Raw genomic sequence first — 17,237 nt, 5'->3', positions numbered from 1 at the left:
TAAAGTAACCCCTTTATCATATTGTGATATATAAATTCAATAACTGCGCTGATTGATAGGTATCACAACCTTGCCTATTTTTGTCGGGTTGAAGAATGGCAATAACCCTTCCCTATACTATGAAGACTTAGACCTCATGTCTCTGGGCGGGTTTTTTTTTATTGCCCTTGTAGGCAGACGAGCATACGGCCCACCTGATGGTGAGTGGTTACCGTCGCGAATGAACTTCAGCAATGCCAGGGGCAGAGCCAAGCCGCTGCATACCGCTTAATACTCTCCATAATCCTCGTTTGAAGAAGGACATGTCATAGCGCTCGGGAAACACCGTGGAGAGGAGCTCATTCCATAGCCGGATGATACGTGGCAAAAAAGACCTCTGGAAACGCGCTGTGGATGACCGGTAGCGGCATTTACGTTATGATGTCTATAGACTCCGGTAAACACTTAAACCCAAGTGGGCCGTAAGCTTGTAGACCCGTATAAACAATAATTCAGTAAGTATGTAACCTTAAACATCAACTCAATAAATAAATCGTCTTCGTATAAAATATTTTTATTTACATTAAAATTATTCTTAACTTACAAAATACAGTATAATAATATGACTAAAACGATATAAATTTCGACACAACACCAACACGTGTTGTTTTATTATTTTATATACTTAAACTTTATTTTACACATAAGATACATATAAAAAAATAGATTTAAAAGGAAGCTCGGTCTATTTATGAGTTTTCTTCCAGCAAGCCGCTAGTACAGAAAATAATGTGTTGGTATCATGTCAAGGTAATCTCTGAAAGGGGTTATTGAACACCCAATTACTTTAAAAAAAAAAAAAACTTTTTTTCGTTGCAATACAAAAACCTTTTAGCTAAGGCTTCAATTAGTCATTATATTTCTTATTTATTTTTTACATCCCGCCGAATATTCTCGAATCGAGCGCCTCTTCAGACAGACAATGCCACAATCCACGTCACACACAAACACGCACTTATTCTAATGGTTTTAGTTGCAAAGTTCAAACTCCGGATTTATGACGACCACTTTAACTTATTTCAAATCAAATCGAAGGGATTGAGTTTCAGTCTGTCCTTGGAGCCGCTCCTTGACATTCAGAATCCCAATTTCTTGAGGGCCTTCAGATCCACGTCACCATAGTAATCCTCACTGTAAACCAGAAGGAACATTCAAGAATCTGTCGTAATTGATATAACGTTTTTGTTAACTGAAAACAGCTAGACTTGATCGTTTTAAAGCATATACAGAAAACATAATAACAACTCACCAGGAACTCGCATGCTAACTACGCATATCTCGATCTTAAAATTTAGAACCTCATTAGTTTGAATGGTTAAGTAAGTGAGAACAGAACGTACCTGAGATACGAGGGTAGGACAGTGCCTTATCGAACCATACCACCGTCTAGTTGTATCAGTGTACATAGACCAGGTACGAAATGAAAGTTATGTGCTAAAAGAACTAAAGAAATTAGATGTTAGAAAGTAGATGCAATCGAAATAAGAAACACAGTGTCCGTGAAAGTAGATAGGAAAACGGTGCAACAGTGCGAAACTAAACAGAATGAATACAACCGTAATTATTTTTATCAATTTTTGTTTATTTTATCACTAAACATTAAACTTAGTTATACAGTTTCTATCAAAACAACAACACTCAGTCGCAGCGAAACAGTTCAGTAATAATATATTTACAGGGTATAATAATGTATATGGTGTTTTCGAATGGAGAGCGGAATATTGGACTTTTTCTTTTACAAAACAAAAAAAAAACAATGATGCGTTAAATGCAGTCCTACTAATGAAACGATATAGGCTATTCCGTACAATGGATGCCTAACGTCTTAACAAAACAGGCTAAAATGGACAGATACTATCGAAACTAACAATAATAAAATAAATATATCTAACGCTTTATGGTTTCCACTAATTTCTAACCGGCCTCATGAAACTGTGTGTAAAAAAAATTATAAAGAGCAATTTTTTGGCAACTTGCGGTGAATACAAATTCATTAACCGCGATTCACTCGATATACTAAATTTATGCCCGAGATTTTATCTCCGCGCTGCAAAAGCTACGTTAGAGGTCTCAGATTCATTTGCCTGACATTTGCTAGTGGTTCGCGAAGAATTGTTGATATTATACTACGTGAGTATTAAAGGTTAAAGGGTGGGAGTGTGTTTTTAGTTCTCCTTTGGAGGACGGGGTTTGAGCTGCTTGGGCTGGTTGGGGCGAGGCTGGCCGTCAGCCTGGAGCCCGGCGAGGAGCTCACTCTTGCGGATCGCCTTCAGATCCAATTCTCCATAGTAGTCCTCGCTGAAAATGTACGCGAAACTTACTGCCTCACGTCTCGGCTACAAAACCTTAACTCTAGCCTATCACAGTTTCATATATAAACGGCTGACTCAATATCTATAATAGCATATTCACTACGTCTGTTCGAAGCGTGAATTGTGAAATAAAATCTCGTCTACGGTCGGCGACTCGGAGTGAACTGCCTTGAAACGAACAAGAAAGATATCCGTTCGCTTTTCCAACGAAATGTTATTCAATGTTTGTTTTGTGAACCTATCGTTCAGCTTTAGCGGGTATCGGAGCTCTTGCAAAAACATTTCTCAGTATAGAACTCGTTTGAGTGACCTTCCTTTTAGATGCCACATCGTGACCGGCACGAGCTCATCTCGAGTATCGATCTAATGTTATTGTTCGGAGCATATAGACCATGAACCGGACGCATTTTGAAAGATCTCTTATTGTTCCCATTTTAAAGATAAACTTTAGAATAACTTAATCTTTATGAGAAAACGTTTGAATTTAACGTATTAATTAGGTATTTCAACATTCAGGAGTCTAGATTACAAAACAGTACACATAGTGTCGTTAATTGTATAACACAAACTCTATTTGTTTTTTGGAAACCGCGAACTACTTCTAACTCATTGCATAACAAAAGCATTGATAATTAAACCTTTGTCGTGATTCAGTTACACAAATGTTCGACAAGTTCAAATTCTTTAGAACAAATGGTCATTACCATGCTAACTGCGTTACGTACCAGTTGTCTTTGAGTCTGGTCATCAATGCATGACTATAGGCGTGCTATTCTAAGAGCCAAGCTAATTTCTATAGCATACTCAAATAATACTAAACAAGGCTCCGAATCGCGTAGCTGTAGACGACTATTCTAAACAGTCGAACTTCGACTACGTAACTAAACAAGGCTTCGAATCGCGTAGCTGTAGACGACTATTCTAAACAGTCGAACTTCGACTACGTAACATGACTACCTACACGTATTGTTTCAAGTTCTCACACTAAAAACAAGAAGGTGCAGAAGAATGGTTAGTCACAGGGATAACGTTGGTTTTGTGGATATGGTAACAGGGTACATTATTGGGAATTATTAAGACACCAAATTAAAACATAATTTTAGAAGTTAACATTCGCCGGATAACGTATTAAAGATACTTGACGAAATAAAAAAGAACCACACCACGGAACCAATGACGTCGTACCAGCGAGTACGAGGAATTGCGTTCAAGCTTGTCAGTCAGGGCTTGAACGAAACAGGATGTCCGGATTCGATCATGTGAGGCTTGGTACTTTAAATTGAACATCCTTTACGTGAGTTAGATATAAATGTCGAGTTTATATTAATATTAGAAAGAAATGCAGTCTGTATGCAATAAAATAAGAAAGAAAACTACACTAGCTACTTATTACGAGTAAGCGGCGTATTGGATACTAATGTTGGGAAGTATTTATGGATCGAATGCAAACATCCAAATAAGTTTAGCGTAAATGCTGATTTCACTCACCATCCGGGAACGTCTTCGGGGTCTTCGCAGTTACCAGTGCCGTCGGCGTCTCCGATCTTGAAAACGGTTCCGATGGGGCAACCGTACTCGCGGGCAACGCCCTCGAGACAGATGTAATATTTACGGCAATCTTCGGGATGAGCGTGACGGCTGAACGAGCCAGCGTTGGAGACCTCACCGGGGGCTGGGCAGCCGAATCCGTTTGCTACTTCTGAGAAATAAAAATAGGGAAAAAGAAATAAGTATTATTTTTTTATTGCTCATATCGATGGACGTGCTCACAGCCCACCTGGTGTTAAGTGGTTACTGGAGTCCATAGAAATCTGCAACGTATATGCGCCACCCACTTTGAGATAAAGTTCTAAGGTCTCAGTATAGTTATATATTATAGACAGGAATAGGCAAAGTATATCGGTATTAGAATGTTATCCTCGTAAGACCTGACCAAATAAGAAAGGGAAATAAATAATGTATAGTGTTTGATGTACAATGAACAATACTACTGATATGACGCTCTATAATTAAATCACGATTTAAGTGGAAGTCTCAATGATAACACAGATATGTGTGGAAAATGTTTGTGGGTGAATTGCGGAAAAAAAAAAACTTCAATACTTTAAAATTGATTGGTATTTACCAGCAAATAACTGGCAACAGATTCGAAAGTTGTATCTCAAGGTTCGTTTATAAACTATTCTCCTTTGCTTTATTTAATCAACAAATAAATAATAGCAGTATGTTTTTTTTTTATTGCTTAGATGGGTGGACGAGCTCACAGCCCACTTGGCGTTAAGTGTTTACTGGAGCCCATAGACATCTACGACGTAAATGCGCCACCCACCTTGAGATAAGTTCTAAGGTCTCGAGTATGGTTACAACGGCTGCCCCACCCTTCAAACCGAAACGCATTACTGCTTCACGGCAGAAATAGGCGGGGTAGTGGTACCTACCCGCGCGGACTCACAAAAGGTCCTGCCACCAGTAAAATAAACCAGTACTATAAATATGTGCGTACCTTCGTTTTTGCACTCCGGAACCTGATCAGCCCACATGCAGACGCGGGACTCTCTGTCGTAGGCAAGTCCGGGGCTGCACTGATAGCGGGAGGCTTCTCCGTTCCAGCAGTTCCAGAAAACGTCGCACTTGTTTTCATCAGGGAAGATGCCGTACAGTCTCGAACAGTGAGGAGTGGAGATTGGGGGCTCTGTACAAAATTATACGAAATTGATAATGAACATGTAGATGCTGTATCTAAAATAGGAAATGCGAAATGCACTCGTATTGAGCGGTGCGACTATCTTGGTGTTGGACTTCTATCCACGAATGCTACGTTGAAGGAATCATAATCTCTATATACTTATATAAAAATGAATTGCTGTCCGTTAGTCTCGCTAAAACTCTAGAACGGCTGGACCGATTTGGCTAATTTTGGTCTTGAATTATTTGTGTTAGTCCAGAGAAGGTTTAAAAGGTAGATAAATATAAAAATGCTCGAAATTACATAAAAAAAAACAATTTTGTTTTCTCTTTGATGTGTCCCCCGTCGGACTGATTCCTTTTGTTTGTTTTACAAAAGCTTAGGACTTTACTTTATCGATTAAGGCACTACGAAGTCTGCCGGGTCAGCTAGTGTATAATAAAAATCAATGGCGTATTTATTTAAGTAATTACTAGTTTTAGGCATGCATTCCAGTTTGAAAGACAGAAAGACAGCCATAATACAATTGAAAATTCGACTTCACATACATACGAAGGCATATGTACATATATTATTATGTTGTCATGTCTACGGAGTCCTTAATATTAAGGGGCGGAAGATCAGATACCAATTAATGAACTAAAATATATGCCGTTCGCTTAATGCAAGTTTGTAAATAAATTACTATATTAATCTACGAAAATGTTCAAAAAAAGGCAGTAAAGCTTTATATTAATTTTGTTTTTATTGCTTAGATGGGTGAACGAGTTCACAGCCCATCTGGTGTTAAGTGGTTACTGGAGCCCATAGACATTTAAAACGTATAAACACCACCCACCTTGAGATATAAATTCTAAGGTTTCAGTATAGTTATAACGGCTACCCCGCCCTTCAAACCGAAACGTATTACTGCTTCACGGCAGAAATAGGCGGGGTGGTGGAACCTACCCGTGCGGACTTACCAGAGGTCCTACCACCAGTAAAAGATACATAACTATTTATCACGATTAAAATATACATCACTTCTATAGGCACATACAAGGTACCTTCATGGTAATATATATATATGTCAATTAAATCGTTTAAAACCAGTCAAATCAGACATGAATAAAAACATTAGTTTTTATCGTTTTTATTTAAATAAAAATAGTTCCAAAACTGGTCAAACGAAACCGTACCTACATCAATTTAAATATTAATGAGGCGGCTCTAGTTCAAGGCTAACATATTTCGTATCCTATTATTACATGCGTTAGCCAAAGTAAGCGGTCTCAGATGTCGTCAGATGCGAATATTTATCCTATGACCTTCTGTCACATCCTGGTTTCGTTATTCAATCAATATACGTGACATTATCTTCACTTTTAGCATTAACCTTTACTGTTTGTTACTAAGCGCTGCGATGAATTTAAAATTTTATTATGATTATTATCACATGGATTTTTTTGATTTTAGATTATTATTTTAAATACTTTTTTGCGGAAAAATTCCGATTGAAACTCAATTCGTGTTATTTTCCAAAGCCAAAGCACAAGCATTTAGGTGTTACTAAAAAATCTTCTTTTAGGATTACCGTGTCGGTTTTGTGAGCTAATTTTTAAAAAAATGCAGCCATCTTGTTTATTTTCCGCAAGATATAAAACAGACGTTATTGCACTTACTTCTCTAGTTTGGCAGGCTCAAAATCTACTCGGTTAAATTTCTTTTTGTTCTAACGCTACCAATATACGAATATTACTTACCAAGCTGTGTCCTCTCTCCGCACTCAACGTTGTGAAGGTAGTCGCAGTTCTCGGTCAAGTATTTGGAATCTGTGGCGTCGAAAGCGAGACCGTTGCCGCAGGTTTTCAGTTCGGCTACACCGTTGTCGCACTTCCAGTATTTGTCACAGGAGATGTGGTGAGGGTAGAAACCGAAGTCGTCGGGGCATTTGAAGGACTCTTGGGCCACAGCTGAGAATAAAACGCAAAAATTAGATTTGACGTTTACTTCGCTTTAGTTTATTTTTATTGCTTAAATGGGTGGACGAGCTCACAGCCCACCTGGTGTTAAGTGGTTACTGGAGCCCATGGACAAAGTTTTTAAGGTCTCAGTATAGTTACAACGGCTGCCCCATCCTTCAAACCGAAACGCATTACTGCTTCACAACAGAAATAGGCTCACAAGAGGTCCTACCTCTAGTAAATAGCTATAAAAGCTATAAAATCTTTAACAATAAAAAAAAAAACTTGCTATTATGTAAATTCCAACTGTTGCAATGCAGGCAACATATTATTATGGCCAGTTTATAATAATTTCAAAATAATGTAATATACAATGATGTATTATTAACATTTTAATAAATAGAATATACGCTTTGTATATTATGAAACGGACACACCGAAATCCTCTTGAAATTTACTGACAATTTCAAAATTGGCTACAACAAAGTTTGCTAAGCAGCGTTTATGGCAATATTTTGCAACACACTGGTCTTGGGCAGGGCCGCTCTTTCTCCTCGGAATGCAATGTTGAGTAATAAAGTAACACGCGACAAAGTCTAATAGGCTTAGTAAATTTGAGGCGTTGTTTGTGCACTTTACACGTGGCTTTTGACCCATTGCTTGAGTTCAGTGGGGGCAGTAATATCATAATAGCACTCGATTAGCAAATTGGAATAATAACTTTTATTGTTACGAGTCTTACATAACACTCAATGTTGCATGCATATTTTTGCGAAAGCCTAGATGCTTGCATTTTCTGTTGCAGCTGTAACGCCAATTTTCGACACTGCTTCTTATGATGTTAACGATAAAGTTGCAATTAGAATACAATATGTTTGTTGTTTTATACAATGACAGCTACACAAATAGACCACACGAAAACCGCAAGATGTAATCTCAGTAATTCGACATCATCGTCTTGTTTGCACACGAGTTGTATAGTATTACTGTTTACTTCACGTTATGTAAGAAGTGTGCTACTACAGGTACCGGTTGACATTTGCGATTAAAGCTATGCATCTGTGCTCTTTTGTAATAAATCAGTAATATAAAACTTTCATCATCATCATCATCATCATTATCCTGCCCTTCTCCCAGTCACCTGGGGTCGGCGCAACATGTTTTCTCCTTCCATACTCTTCTATCATATACCATTTCTTCGCTCACTCCCCTCTTACCCATATCGTCTTTCACACAATCCATCCATTTCTTCTTAGGTCTACCTCTTCCTCTATATCCTTCCACATTCATAGTTAACACTCTCTTACCAACCTCATTTTCATTTCGTCTCATCACATGTCCATACCATCCAAAAAAACTTTCATATAGGAGTTATTTCATTGCCTAAACTACATTTAACTAATTACATATTACTAATTAAAGTTTTATTTGAAGAAGAAAACGTTGACTATATTATTGCGTGATTAATCGTGTATTCAATTCATTACGTTATACAATCATATCTAGCTAGTGATCATTACAAAATATTTACTCGTGTTGAAATTAAAACGAATTATATGTAATTTTGTGTAAACGGATTCGCGTGAGCTCTTTGAATTTCACATTAAGTACTGTAGGAGTATATGATTTATTGTGTTATTGAGTTTATACTTATTAAACCCGAAAGTACAAAAACTTATGTGCTCTGAAGACTACCGGACTGGAGAGCCAGCGTTATCATTAGCTAAGTTTCAATCACGTAACATCCCGGAATTGTGGAAAACAACAGTACAAAAAAATAATTCTATAGCGATTTTCTTAGTAAAATCAATAGTCTTGAAATTAGTAATGATTCAAGGAAGTATACGTAACAATTAATACATAAATAACTACATAGTTTTAAATTTAAATGTGCAATACAAATATTTGTATACGCATAGGTAACAACATCTTTAAGAAATTTCTTACTAAGCATTTTAAAATATCATTTCAATACATAATATATTTATGTTACTTGAACTGCTTTTCATCGAGTTATTATTATTCAAACTATTTGACCTTGTTTCACGAGCGATAGGAAACACAACAAAAATCTCATCTACATAAACCTTTACATTCCGTACTACCTTTCTTATGAGACTAGGAAACCGATTTGAACAACAGTTCAAGTCGTGCTTAATATGACTGAGCAACTGTAAATGTTTTATTAATATTAAATATTATTCGCAAATCATACCTTACATGTATAAAATTTTCTATTAACAAGACAAACCTATGCATATTACAACTTCTTCGAGACTGATGATGAATAAACATATAAGATAAGATCTACAATAAAATAAATCAAATCAATATGATAAGCCTAAAACCATTTACATTATAATCTCAGTTATAACAAGAACAAAACGAGTCGATTCAGTTTCCATTGCAACACTTAACTTGCTGCTACTAATTAAGATGAAAACGTTGCTTACATGTTAATTGTTCCCATTTTCAAGAACATTAAATTTCTATTCGCAATCCTTCAAATGCCTACGTTATTCTAATTGCAATGTTAAAAAATGTGTGGAAATTTAATAGGCAATATCATTAGCTTCTCATAAATGCTTGGTAAAAAATTAAGCCCACGTTTTGCTGTCTGTAATAAGACAAATCAGATGTAGTTTAAAATTCTTAATTCTTGTGTAGAAAAATTATTTTTTGCATTGATACTCTTTTATTGCTACATTGCCGCGTTGATTTAATTTTTAATGTTTCTCCTTGCAGTAATATATCTTGTGGCCCACTATAACTAATGATGTTCAAAATCAAAGTCTAAAATTTATTATTTAGTAACTATCACATCACATCTTTGCAACCAGAACCTATGCCCATTTTAGAGTAAAAACGGACGGGACTGTATGTACACTTACAAACAGCGTTTTCCGTTTGCCTGACATTTGGTCACGGGAAAAAAAAACACACACACACAATTATTTGAACACTCTAAATTGGACCCAATCGTAATTTGTATAACTTAACTCTTGTAGACACAAGAGCAGGTTTCTACATGAACATCGATGGTATGTTCACACGATATTACATAAAACATTATTCAATAACAAAGGTCGCAATTAAGCAATACAGTGAAAGCTATATAACTTGACCCAGCCAGATGAGAGCCGTGGGCGGAACTCTCGGTTTCATTGAACGATGCGCCTCCGCATCTATTGAGCCATATCGATTCTAACCTTTACTATTTAGATCGATTGCCCCATATTTAATTTTATAGGTTTGTTTATTAAAAAAAAACATACTAAATTAGCATTCTAAAAGGTTAAATTTAGCATATTGGCAACTCTATTAAAACAGCTGTTAATTGATTTGACAATTCCGTTAATCATCAATTATTTATACTAATATATAAATCTACAGTGGTTTTTACCGATCTTCCGTTATAACTACTGAACCATGCATCCGATTGACTTGAAACTTGGTAACCATGTAGAAAATACATGTACTTAATGGATAGGCTAATATTTATATGAGTGTTGGACTCCCTAATAATAATGAAAATAAATAATAATGGTAATTTTAAAGGCGCAGCGAATCGGGCGAGTACGGCTAGTAATTTACAACAATGTTTTATTATGAATTTAATTAATTTTTTAATTGATTGAATATTATACATACGATAATAATAATATATCTACGATGATCCAAAAAAATTAAACGTAAAATAGCATTACATTTTTACAATTAAATGAAATACGTAAAAGGTGAAAGCCGAATATATAAATATTTATTTTTTTTTGTTTACAGTGAACGTTTTTTACACCACTAATTATAAGGTGATTAAGAAATATAATTCTTTATGGTAATTGGCTGTTTGTAATCCAAAAAAAAAACGATCCCTTGTACGTGTGAGTGGCCCGATTGACGTAACCGTCCATTAGATAACTGTTGTACACGTGTCGGTGAAAGTTCGTGTACGCTCACGTTTTTTTATTATTTTATTATTCTTTTAAACGCATGTGTAATGAGAGCACTTTAGAATTATAACGACGCGCATACACGTAAGCTTGAAGGGCCAGTCATAATACAATACAACATTAAGAGCTTGTCTCAAGATGAGTGGAGGCATTCACGTTGTGATCTCAATGGGCTGTTTTAACCACCGAACACTACGGAACCGTGAGCTTGGATTACAACCACAATAATAAATAATAATCTTAGTGATAATCATTTGGCGCAGTTGCACAACCTCATCGCGCACACACCAATAGTAACGTTTTTTTCTCAGGGCGACATCTAGTATGTTACAGAGCATTGATCTAGTTATCTGTGACATAACTGCAATAAAAATATACTATGGTTTATAGTTCTATGTAGGGTGTCTATGTACGTTCGCATCGTAATGATTACGCAAGTTTTTATTTGTATCGGTCATTATTCCGATCTTAATAATAATTGTTATCACTAATTTAATAGTACTGGATACGCTTAATAATTTCCGTTTAACATCTGTGAAAGCGCAAATGTGGAAAAATTAAACAACGTAACTTATCGAGTTCTCCTAAAAAGTCCACTGAAAAAGGCTCAGTTAACAACTATCTTTTTCTGAGACTTTATTTCATCCCAGCTCATCTCCTTTTTTAAAAGCTTAATCCCGATCGAGTTAAGTCTTAAATCATCTCATTTCGCTTCATATCATTTGACATATAACAGAATATAAAAAGAAATAAGACCTGGCTTAAAGGTCTTGTTACCAGGCCATAAATCTTAAAAAGAAAAACTTGTTCTCAAATAAAATACGTATGTAGTTTAAGCATGTACCCAAAATGAATACATCTTTAACTGTAGTGGATCTTGAACAACAAAAACGACCGCACAATAGGGCCGCCAAGAGTTTATTTATAACTACGACGAAGGACAGACAATCACCACGTTTTATCTCAGAGCAGCATGACTGGACTCCTCGAGATGGCATTAAAAACTACATGTATCAAATACGTATTAAGAATTTAATAGAACCTTTTTTGTTTTTCGATCTGTTTACGGATATAATAAAATAAATTTCGAGACATTTATTTTCAGTTTAGCTCATTGAACAGTTATTTAAATCCAATATCTATTAGTTAATTAATAAAGGAACACGTTTTTCTTTTCAAAACACTTAAATGATCAATTTATTCTGTAAAAATTCAAAGCATAAACAATTTTTTTTCAACTCAATTATTAAATAATTGGTGTTTACAGTAACTCCGTTGTAGTCGTTAATGGCCTGTCGGTTTTAATTAAATACCGGATTCTCGAACAATTATTTAATTACCAAAACTAGCCGTGAGATGTTAAAGCATTGTGTATGTGAAATTGAATTTCCGACGTATGTTTCCGTGGAGAGTCATCAAAATGTATTCAAGGCTGTGCAAGGTTTTTTTTTTCAATTATATACCTAGACGCACTCCACCAAGCTACAGAACGGTATTGATGGAGACAGCTAGTTGACGGAATCAAACGGAGTCACAATCCTCAGCAATGAGGGACCGAGTGAAGAGAGACCTATAATTAATTGTTGGAAGCATTCAGAAACTTTATCGCGTCTACGTCGATAGATTTATAGAAGATAAATTTCAACTACTTATGTTTTACTGGTGGTAGGGCCTCTTGAGAGTCGGCGCGGGTAGGTACCACCACCCTGCCTATTTCTCCCGTGAAGCAGTAATGCGTTTCGGTTTGAAGGATGGGGCAGCCGTTGTAACTATACTGATACCTTAGAACTTATATCTCAAGGTGGGTGTCGCATTTACGTTGTAGATGTCTAGGGGCTCCAGTAACCACTTAACACCAGGTGGGATGTGAGCTCGTCCACCATCTAAGCAATAAAAAAATAAAAAAATTGCTTATGTAGTATACAGTATCTTCTCGAAAAAAATCGAATCACATTTAATTTCATTTTAATTCTCTCTCCAAATGACATTCGTATTAAATTTCACGATCAATTCAGAACAGTCCTGTCTAAGCTTAAGTAAGATATATCTCGTAGATGTACAGATATTTTTATGTTAATAAATAAGTTACGCCTACTGTATGAGTTTTAAACAATTCCGTCAGTGCATTAATGTCGGTGGCGTAATATCTTATTCAATGACAGATTAACGTGTTCCACTGAATTCGAGAGAGTAACATTCCATATGAAATTAAAGGTGTAATTAACCATTATTTGAAACTTGTTAATGATCTTTTCATTCTTGGTAGCTAGTTACGCTACGTTATAAATGAGTTCCATTTCTTTACTTATGCGCATCTTTTGTGTATCTAAGACAGAATTCACTTTCCTAACAATCTCTAATACTTTTAAACTGTTTCAAGAAATATCTATAGTTAACTATTTTGTATCGTAATCACTTACGACACTTCTAGAAGCACGCAAAATAAAGAAAAGTCTACATGTATTTTTCTTTATGATTAAGACGAACAAAAACGTCAAAATTAGATATAAAGCAATCCTTGTCTGGATCTTTCATGTTCACTGAAGCGGTAATTTTCACTGTAAGTACTTACTCTCTTGCGAAATTCCCTCACGCAATGCTCTGTGATAATTGAATAACTTCACGCTTGCCATATTAATCTATGAATATTAGACAGCGTGGTTAAATAGCGTTAAAATTCTAGATGGACATGTAACAATGCCAGGGCCAGTGAATGGTTGCAGAAATAATACTAATTTTTATATTTCGTAAGCATTATCGAGATTTCGGATAGTTTGCGAACGCGTATAAGAAGATATCGTTGAGAAATTTAATGAGAAACCAATGAATAGTTATATCTGAATATTTACGATCATTTGTCTAGACAAGTATATTGCTTACTGGTGGTAGGACCTCTTGAGCCCGCACGGGTAGGTACCACCAACCTGCCTATTTCTGCCGTGAAGCAGTAATGCGTTTCGGTTTGAAGGGCAGCCGTTGTAACTATACTGAGACAACTTATATCTCAAGGTGGGTGGCGCATTTACGTTGTAGATGTCTATGGGCTCCAGTAACCACTTAACAACAGGTGGGTCATGAACTCGTCCACCCATATAAACAAGCTTATCTTATAAAACTGAAAAAAGGAATAAACAATTTTTGAAACGTAAAAAAAATACATCGTAATCAAATTAGTTTTTAATTATTTCAACATTCCAACACAATAGTTCTTGTGTGTTTTCACAAGTTTCGTAAAGAAAAACTATGCTGTCTTATGCAAGGCAGACAGAACTCGTGCGAACTAGGTACGTGCTAAAAATTCCAAACAATAGTCTCTATCGCAAATAGCTTGAGTCCAGTGAAAATCGTCTTTAGACAATCAATTTAACGCAAGATTTTATAATGACGGGTTACTTTACATTCTAAACATGTTGCTGTTGCCAAGTAATTTCTGATTCTTTAGCATTATTAGTATAGTGAACTTAATGCTTGAATACAAATGAATTTTGAAGAAGGAAAATCAGAACTCAATGTACTTTACATTAAATGCGATCTTCTTTCTCCTGAAATGTATATATTAAGCTTTAGAACGATATATTATACGTGCCAAAGAGGTATTGAAGAAATGTCCATCCACTAAATACCGCAAAGCAGTCTTGGATTCCGGTTTGAAGGGTGGGGTAACTGCTATATGATGAAATTAAAATTTCGACCTCATGTCTCAAGGTGGGTGGCGGTACTTACTTTTGTTATCTATGATTTCTTTCAAGAAGTAGTTCCACTTAACCCTAGACGTACTGTACTTCACATAAAAAATATAGCCTCAAGTTTCATGATATTTCCCATAAATTATTAAAATTAATAAAATTAATGACCTCAATATACATGTAGATATTAAAGAGCCATAAAAATTTGTAGGTTTGTATGTCACGTACTTCTGGGACCGAAATATTTGTGGCCCGAGGCGCTATGAGCTCATTACGAAAATCATGCAAATATGTCAGGCTTGTTGCGTAAGTATTAGCACGGACATGAATTTTAATGCGAATACCTCTCATTGCGACAGGTTTAAATGTGCCTGATTTTGACATATAGATGATGTTAGCATAGTATTATTTTAGTAGTATGATCCTTTTTTTTCTTTTCCTTACTTAAGCTATTGGTCTTGAGAGATCATATCAGCGTCACCGGGCGAGTAGTTGAGCTTACGGGGCTCAAACCTGACGTTGTTGCTAAGACAAACCCTAGCAAGAGCCGTGCTTCAAAATCTACCACCGGATCGGAAACGCGGCCCACTGAGAAGATCCGGCGAGAAACTCCTTGGGCTGTGTCTGTGGGTTAATTTACTCGCCAAGCTCTTCGTCGCAAGCGACGGGTTCGACGAGAACGATGACCGGTGCTTGGGGTACCTAAAAGCTCCGTTAGTGGATCAGAAGGATCCGAAATTATATAAGTATGATCTGTGGCGTTAGTAATATATGATCTGTGATCGAAATACAATTAATTCACAGAAAATAATGAGTCCTTTGATTTTATTCTGGCTCAACGACAACATACACTGGGTCAGGGTACCCTTCGAATGATATAATCCTTTTACCTGTTACGATTAATACTAAAAGAATGTTAGATAGTCGTCGTGAAAATCTACAGAAAGACGCAGATAAGACACGTGGAAGTCGAGTTGCCTAAATCAACCAATTTTGAAAATTCAACACAATAGAGAAAATATTCGATTTTTTTATACCTATTAATTGTCAGTCAATACGTGGGTTTAGTAAAAAACCCGTACTTAGTAAACGAGCCATTTGTGCCTTTAAAAAATCCCTTATTAAAATATAATAATTAGTAATAAGGTTCATTGATACTTGTAGATTTCGACTAAAATGTAATTTTTAGTTTTTTGGATTATTTAATTTTCTAGAAAAATTCATCGCTCTGAGCTCTTGTACATAAATGATTATTTTAATAGTGTTAAGTATATGCTTCTATAATTAGAAAGGTGTGGTAATCTTAATCCTTATTTTCTAAGTGTAGTTTTCTTGAAACGAAAATTCAAAGCTCTTAATAATTGTAACGATATGCAAAATGTAGCATAGAATTGCAGTTATACCGATGCAGTAAGTGAAAATCAGTGAAAGCTTAAAACTAGCTTTCTAGGGCTAGAGCTTAAAGCTTTCAAATTGCAAACAATCGCGATACGATTATAGCACTCATTTACATATACAATCAGTTATATGAAATGACTAAAATTTTCATTTGTTTTTCTTCTTAGTTAAAACGGTACACGTTTGCGAGAAAGATTTCGAATAAAAAGCAAATCGGCATATTTTCGTGAGCATATCTGTAGTATTCAAAAGGCTAATAGTAAGTTACTGTTGCAGTAGCTGGCGTAACCTGGATCAATTAACTAAAATTACATTATTTTTCGGTATTCAACTATAGATAAATAAAATTCATAATAGCCGAGAAGATCGCTGTATTAACACAAAATCGATAACGACTGATCATGTGTCACTCGGGAATAATCGATATCGTTACACAAAATTGCAATATCGTTACTAGCGTGACGTCACAGCTGCAGCCCGTCGTGTGGAAACTTCGATATCACACTTTGACAACTATCGCGATCCGTCGATGAAAACGTATCGGGCGGATCGTCACCTTTCGGCATACCTTAAATATTTGAAAATACTACGTACCTACGCCGAGGGCGGCCGCTAACACTAATAAACACCTCGAATTCATATTGCGAACTAAGTCCTGGCACGAGAGTAGTGGACACTGTAACGTTCTAGCACACACTGCGAGCGGGTGAATGGGCGGCTCAAGCTTTTATATCGGGTGATCGGACGCGTCGCTTCGACGGTGAAAAGCGACGTCGCCGCCCGCGCACGCCGCGCTCTGTGAGACACCCTCGCGGGAAGAATTACCCTTGTACCGGATTAACCTCAAAAGTAATTTTAGTTAAACTTTTTTTTTATTGCTTAGATGGGTGGACGAGCTCACAGCTCACCTGGTTTTAAGTGGTTACTGGAGCCCATAGATATCTACGACATGAATGTGCCACACACGTGCTTGCGGTAGGCAGTGGCTTGGCTCTGCCCCAGGTATTGCTGAAGTCTATGGGCGACGGTAACCACTCACCATCAGGTGAGCCGTATGCTCGTCTGCCTGCAAGGGAAAAAAACACACACACCTTAAGATATAAGTTCTAATGTCTCAAGTATAGTTGAGCGTTGAAGACCTAACGTAACCTACTTGCACGAAATGATACATACTGGCCATCAATAAGCGTTTGTTTTTAAAAACATGTCAGTCATTAATATTC

General features: G+C 36.3%; 1 protein-coding gene across 1 annotated transcript; it reads right to left on the bottom strand.

Annotated features, from left to right (window-relative positions):
• Positions 1-1,600: 1,600 nt before the first annotated feature.
• Positions 1,601-16,704, bottom strand: LOC733010 (gasp; the record flags this gene model as incomplete). Its single annotated transcript, NM_001047005.1, is given in 5 exon segments — positions 1,601-2,337; positions 3,840-4,050; positions 4,855-5,043; positions 6,780-6,989; positions 16,609-16,704. Coding segments are annotated over 5 exon segments (789 nt in total). The 3' UTR covers positions 1,601-2,204.
• Between the last annotated feature and the right edge of the window lie 533 nt (positions 16,705-17,237).

The sequence above is a fragment of the Bombyx mori genome, chromosome 15, assembly GCF_030269925.1.
Source record: "Bombyx mori chromosome 15, ASM3026992v2".
NCBI classification, from domain to species: domain Eukaryota; kingdom Metazoa; phylum Arthropoda; class Insecta; order Lepidoptera; family Bombycidae; genus Bombyx; species Bombyx mori.
Note: the sequence above shows the minus strand (reverse complement) of the source record. Positions and strands in the feature narration are given on the sequence as shown.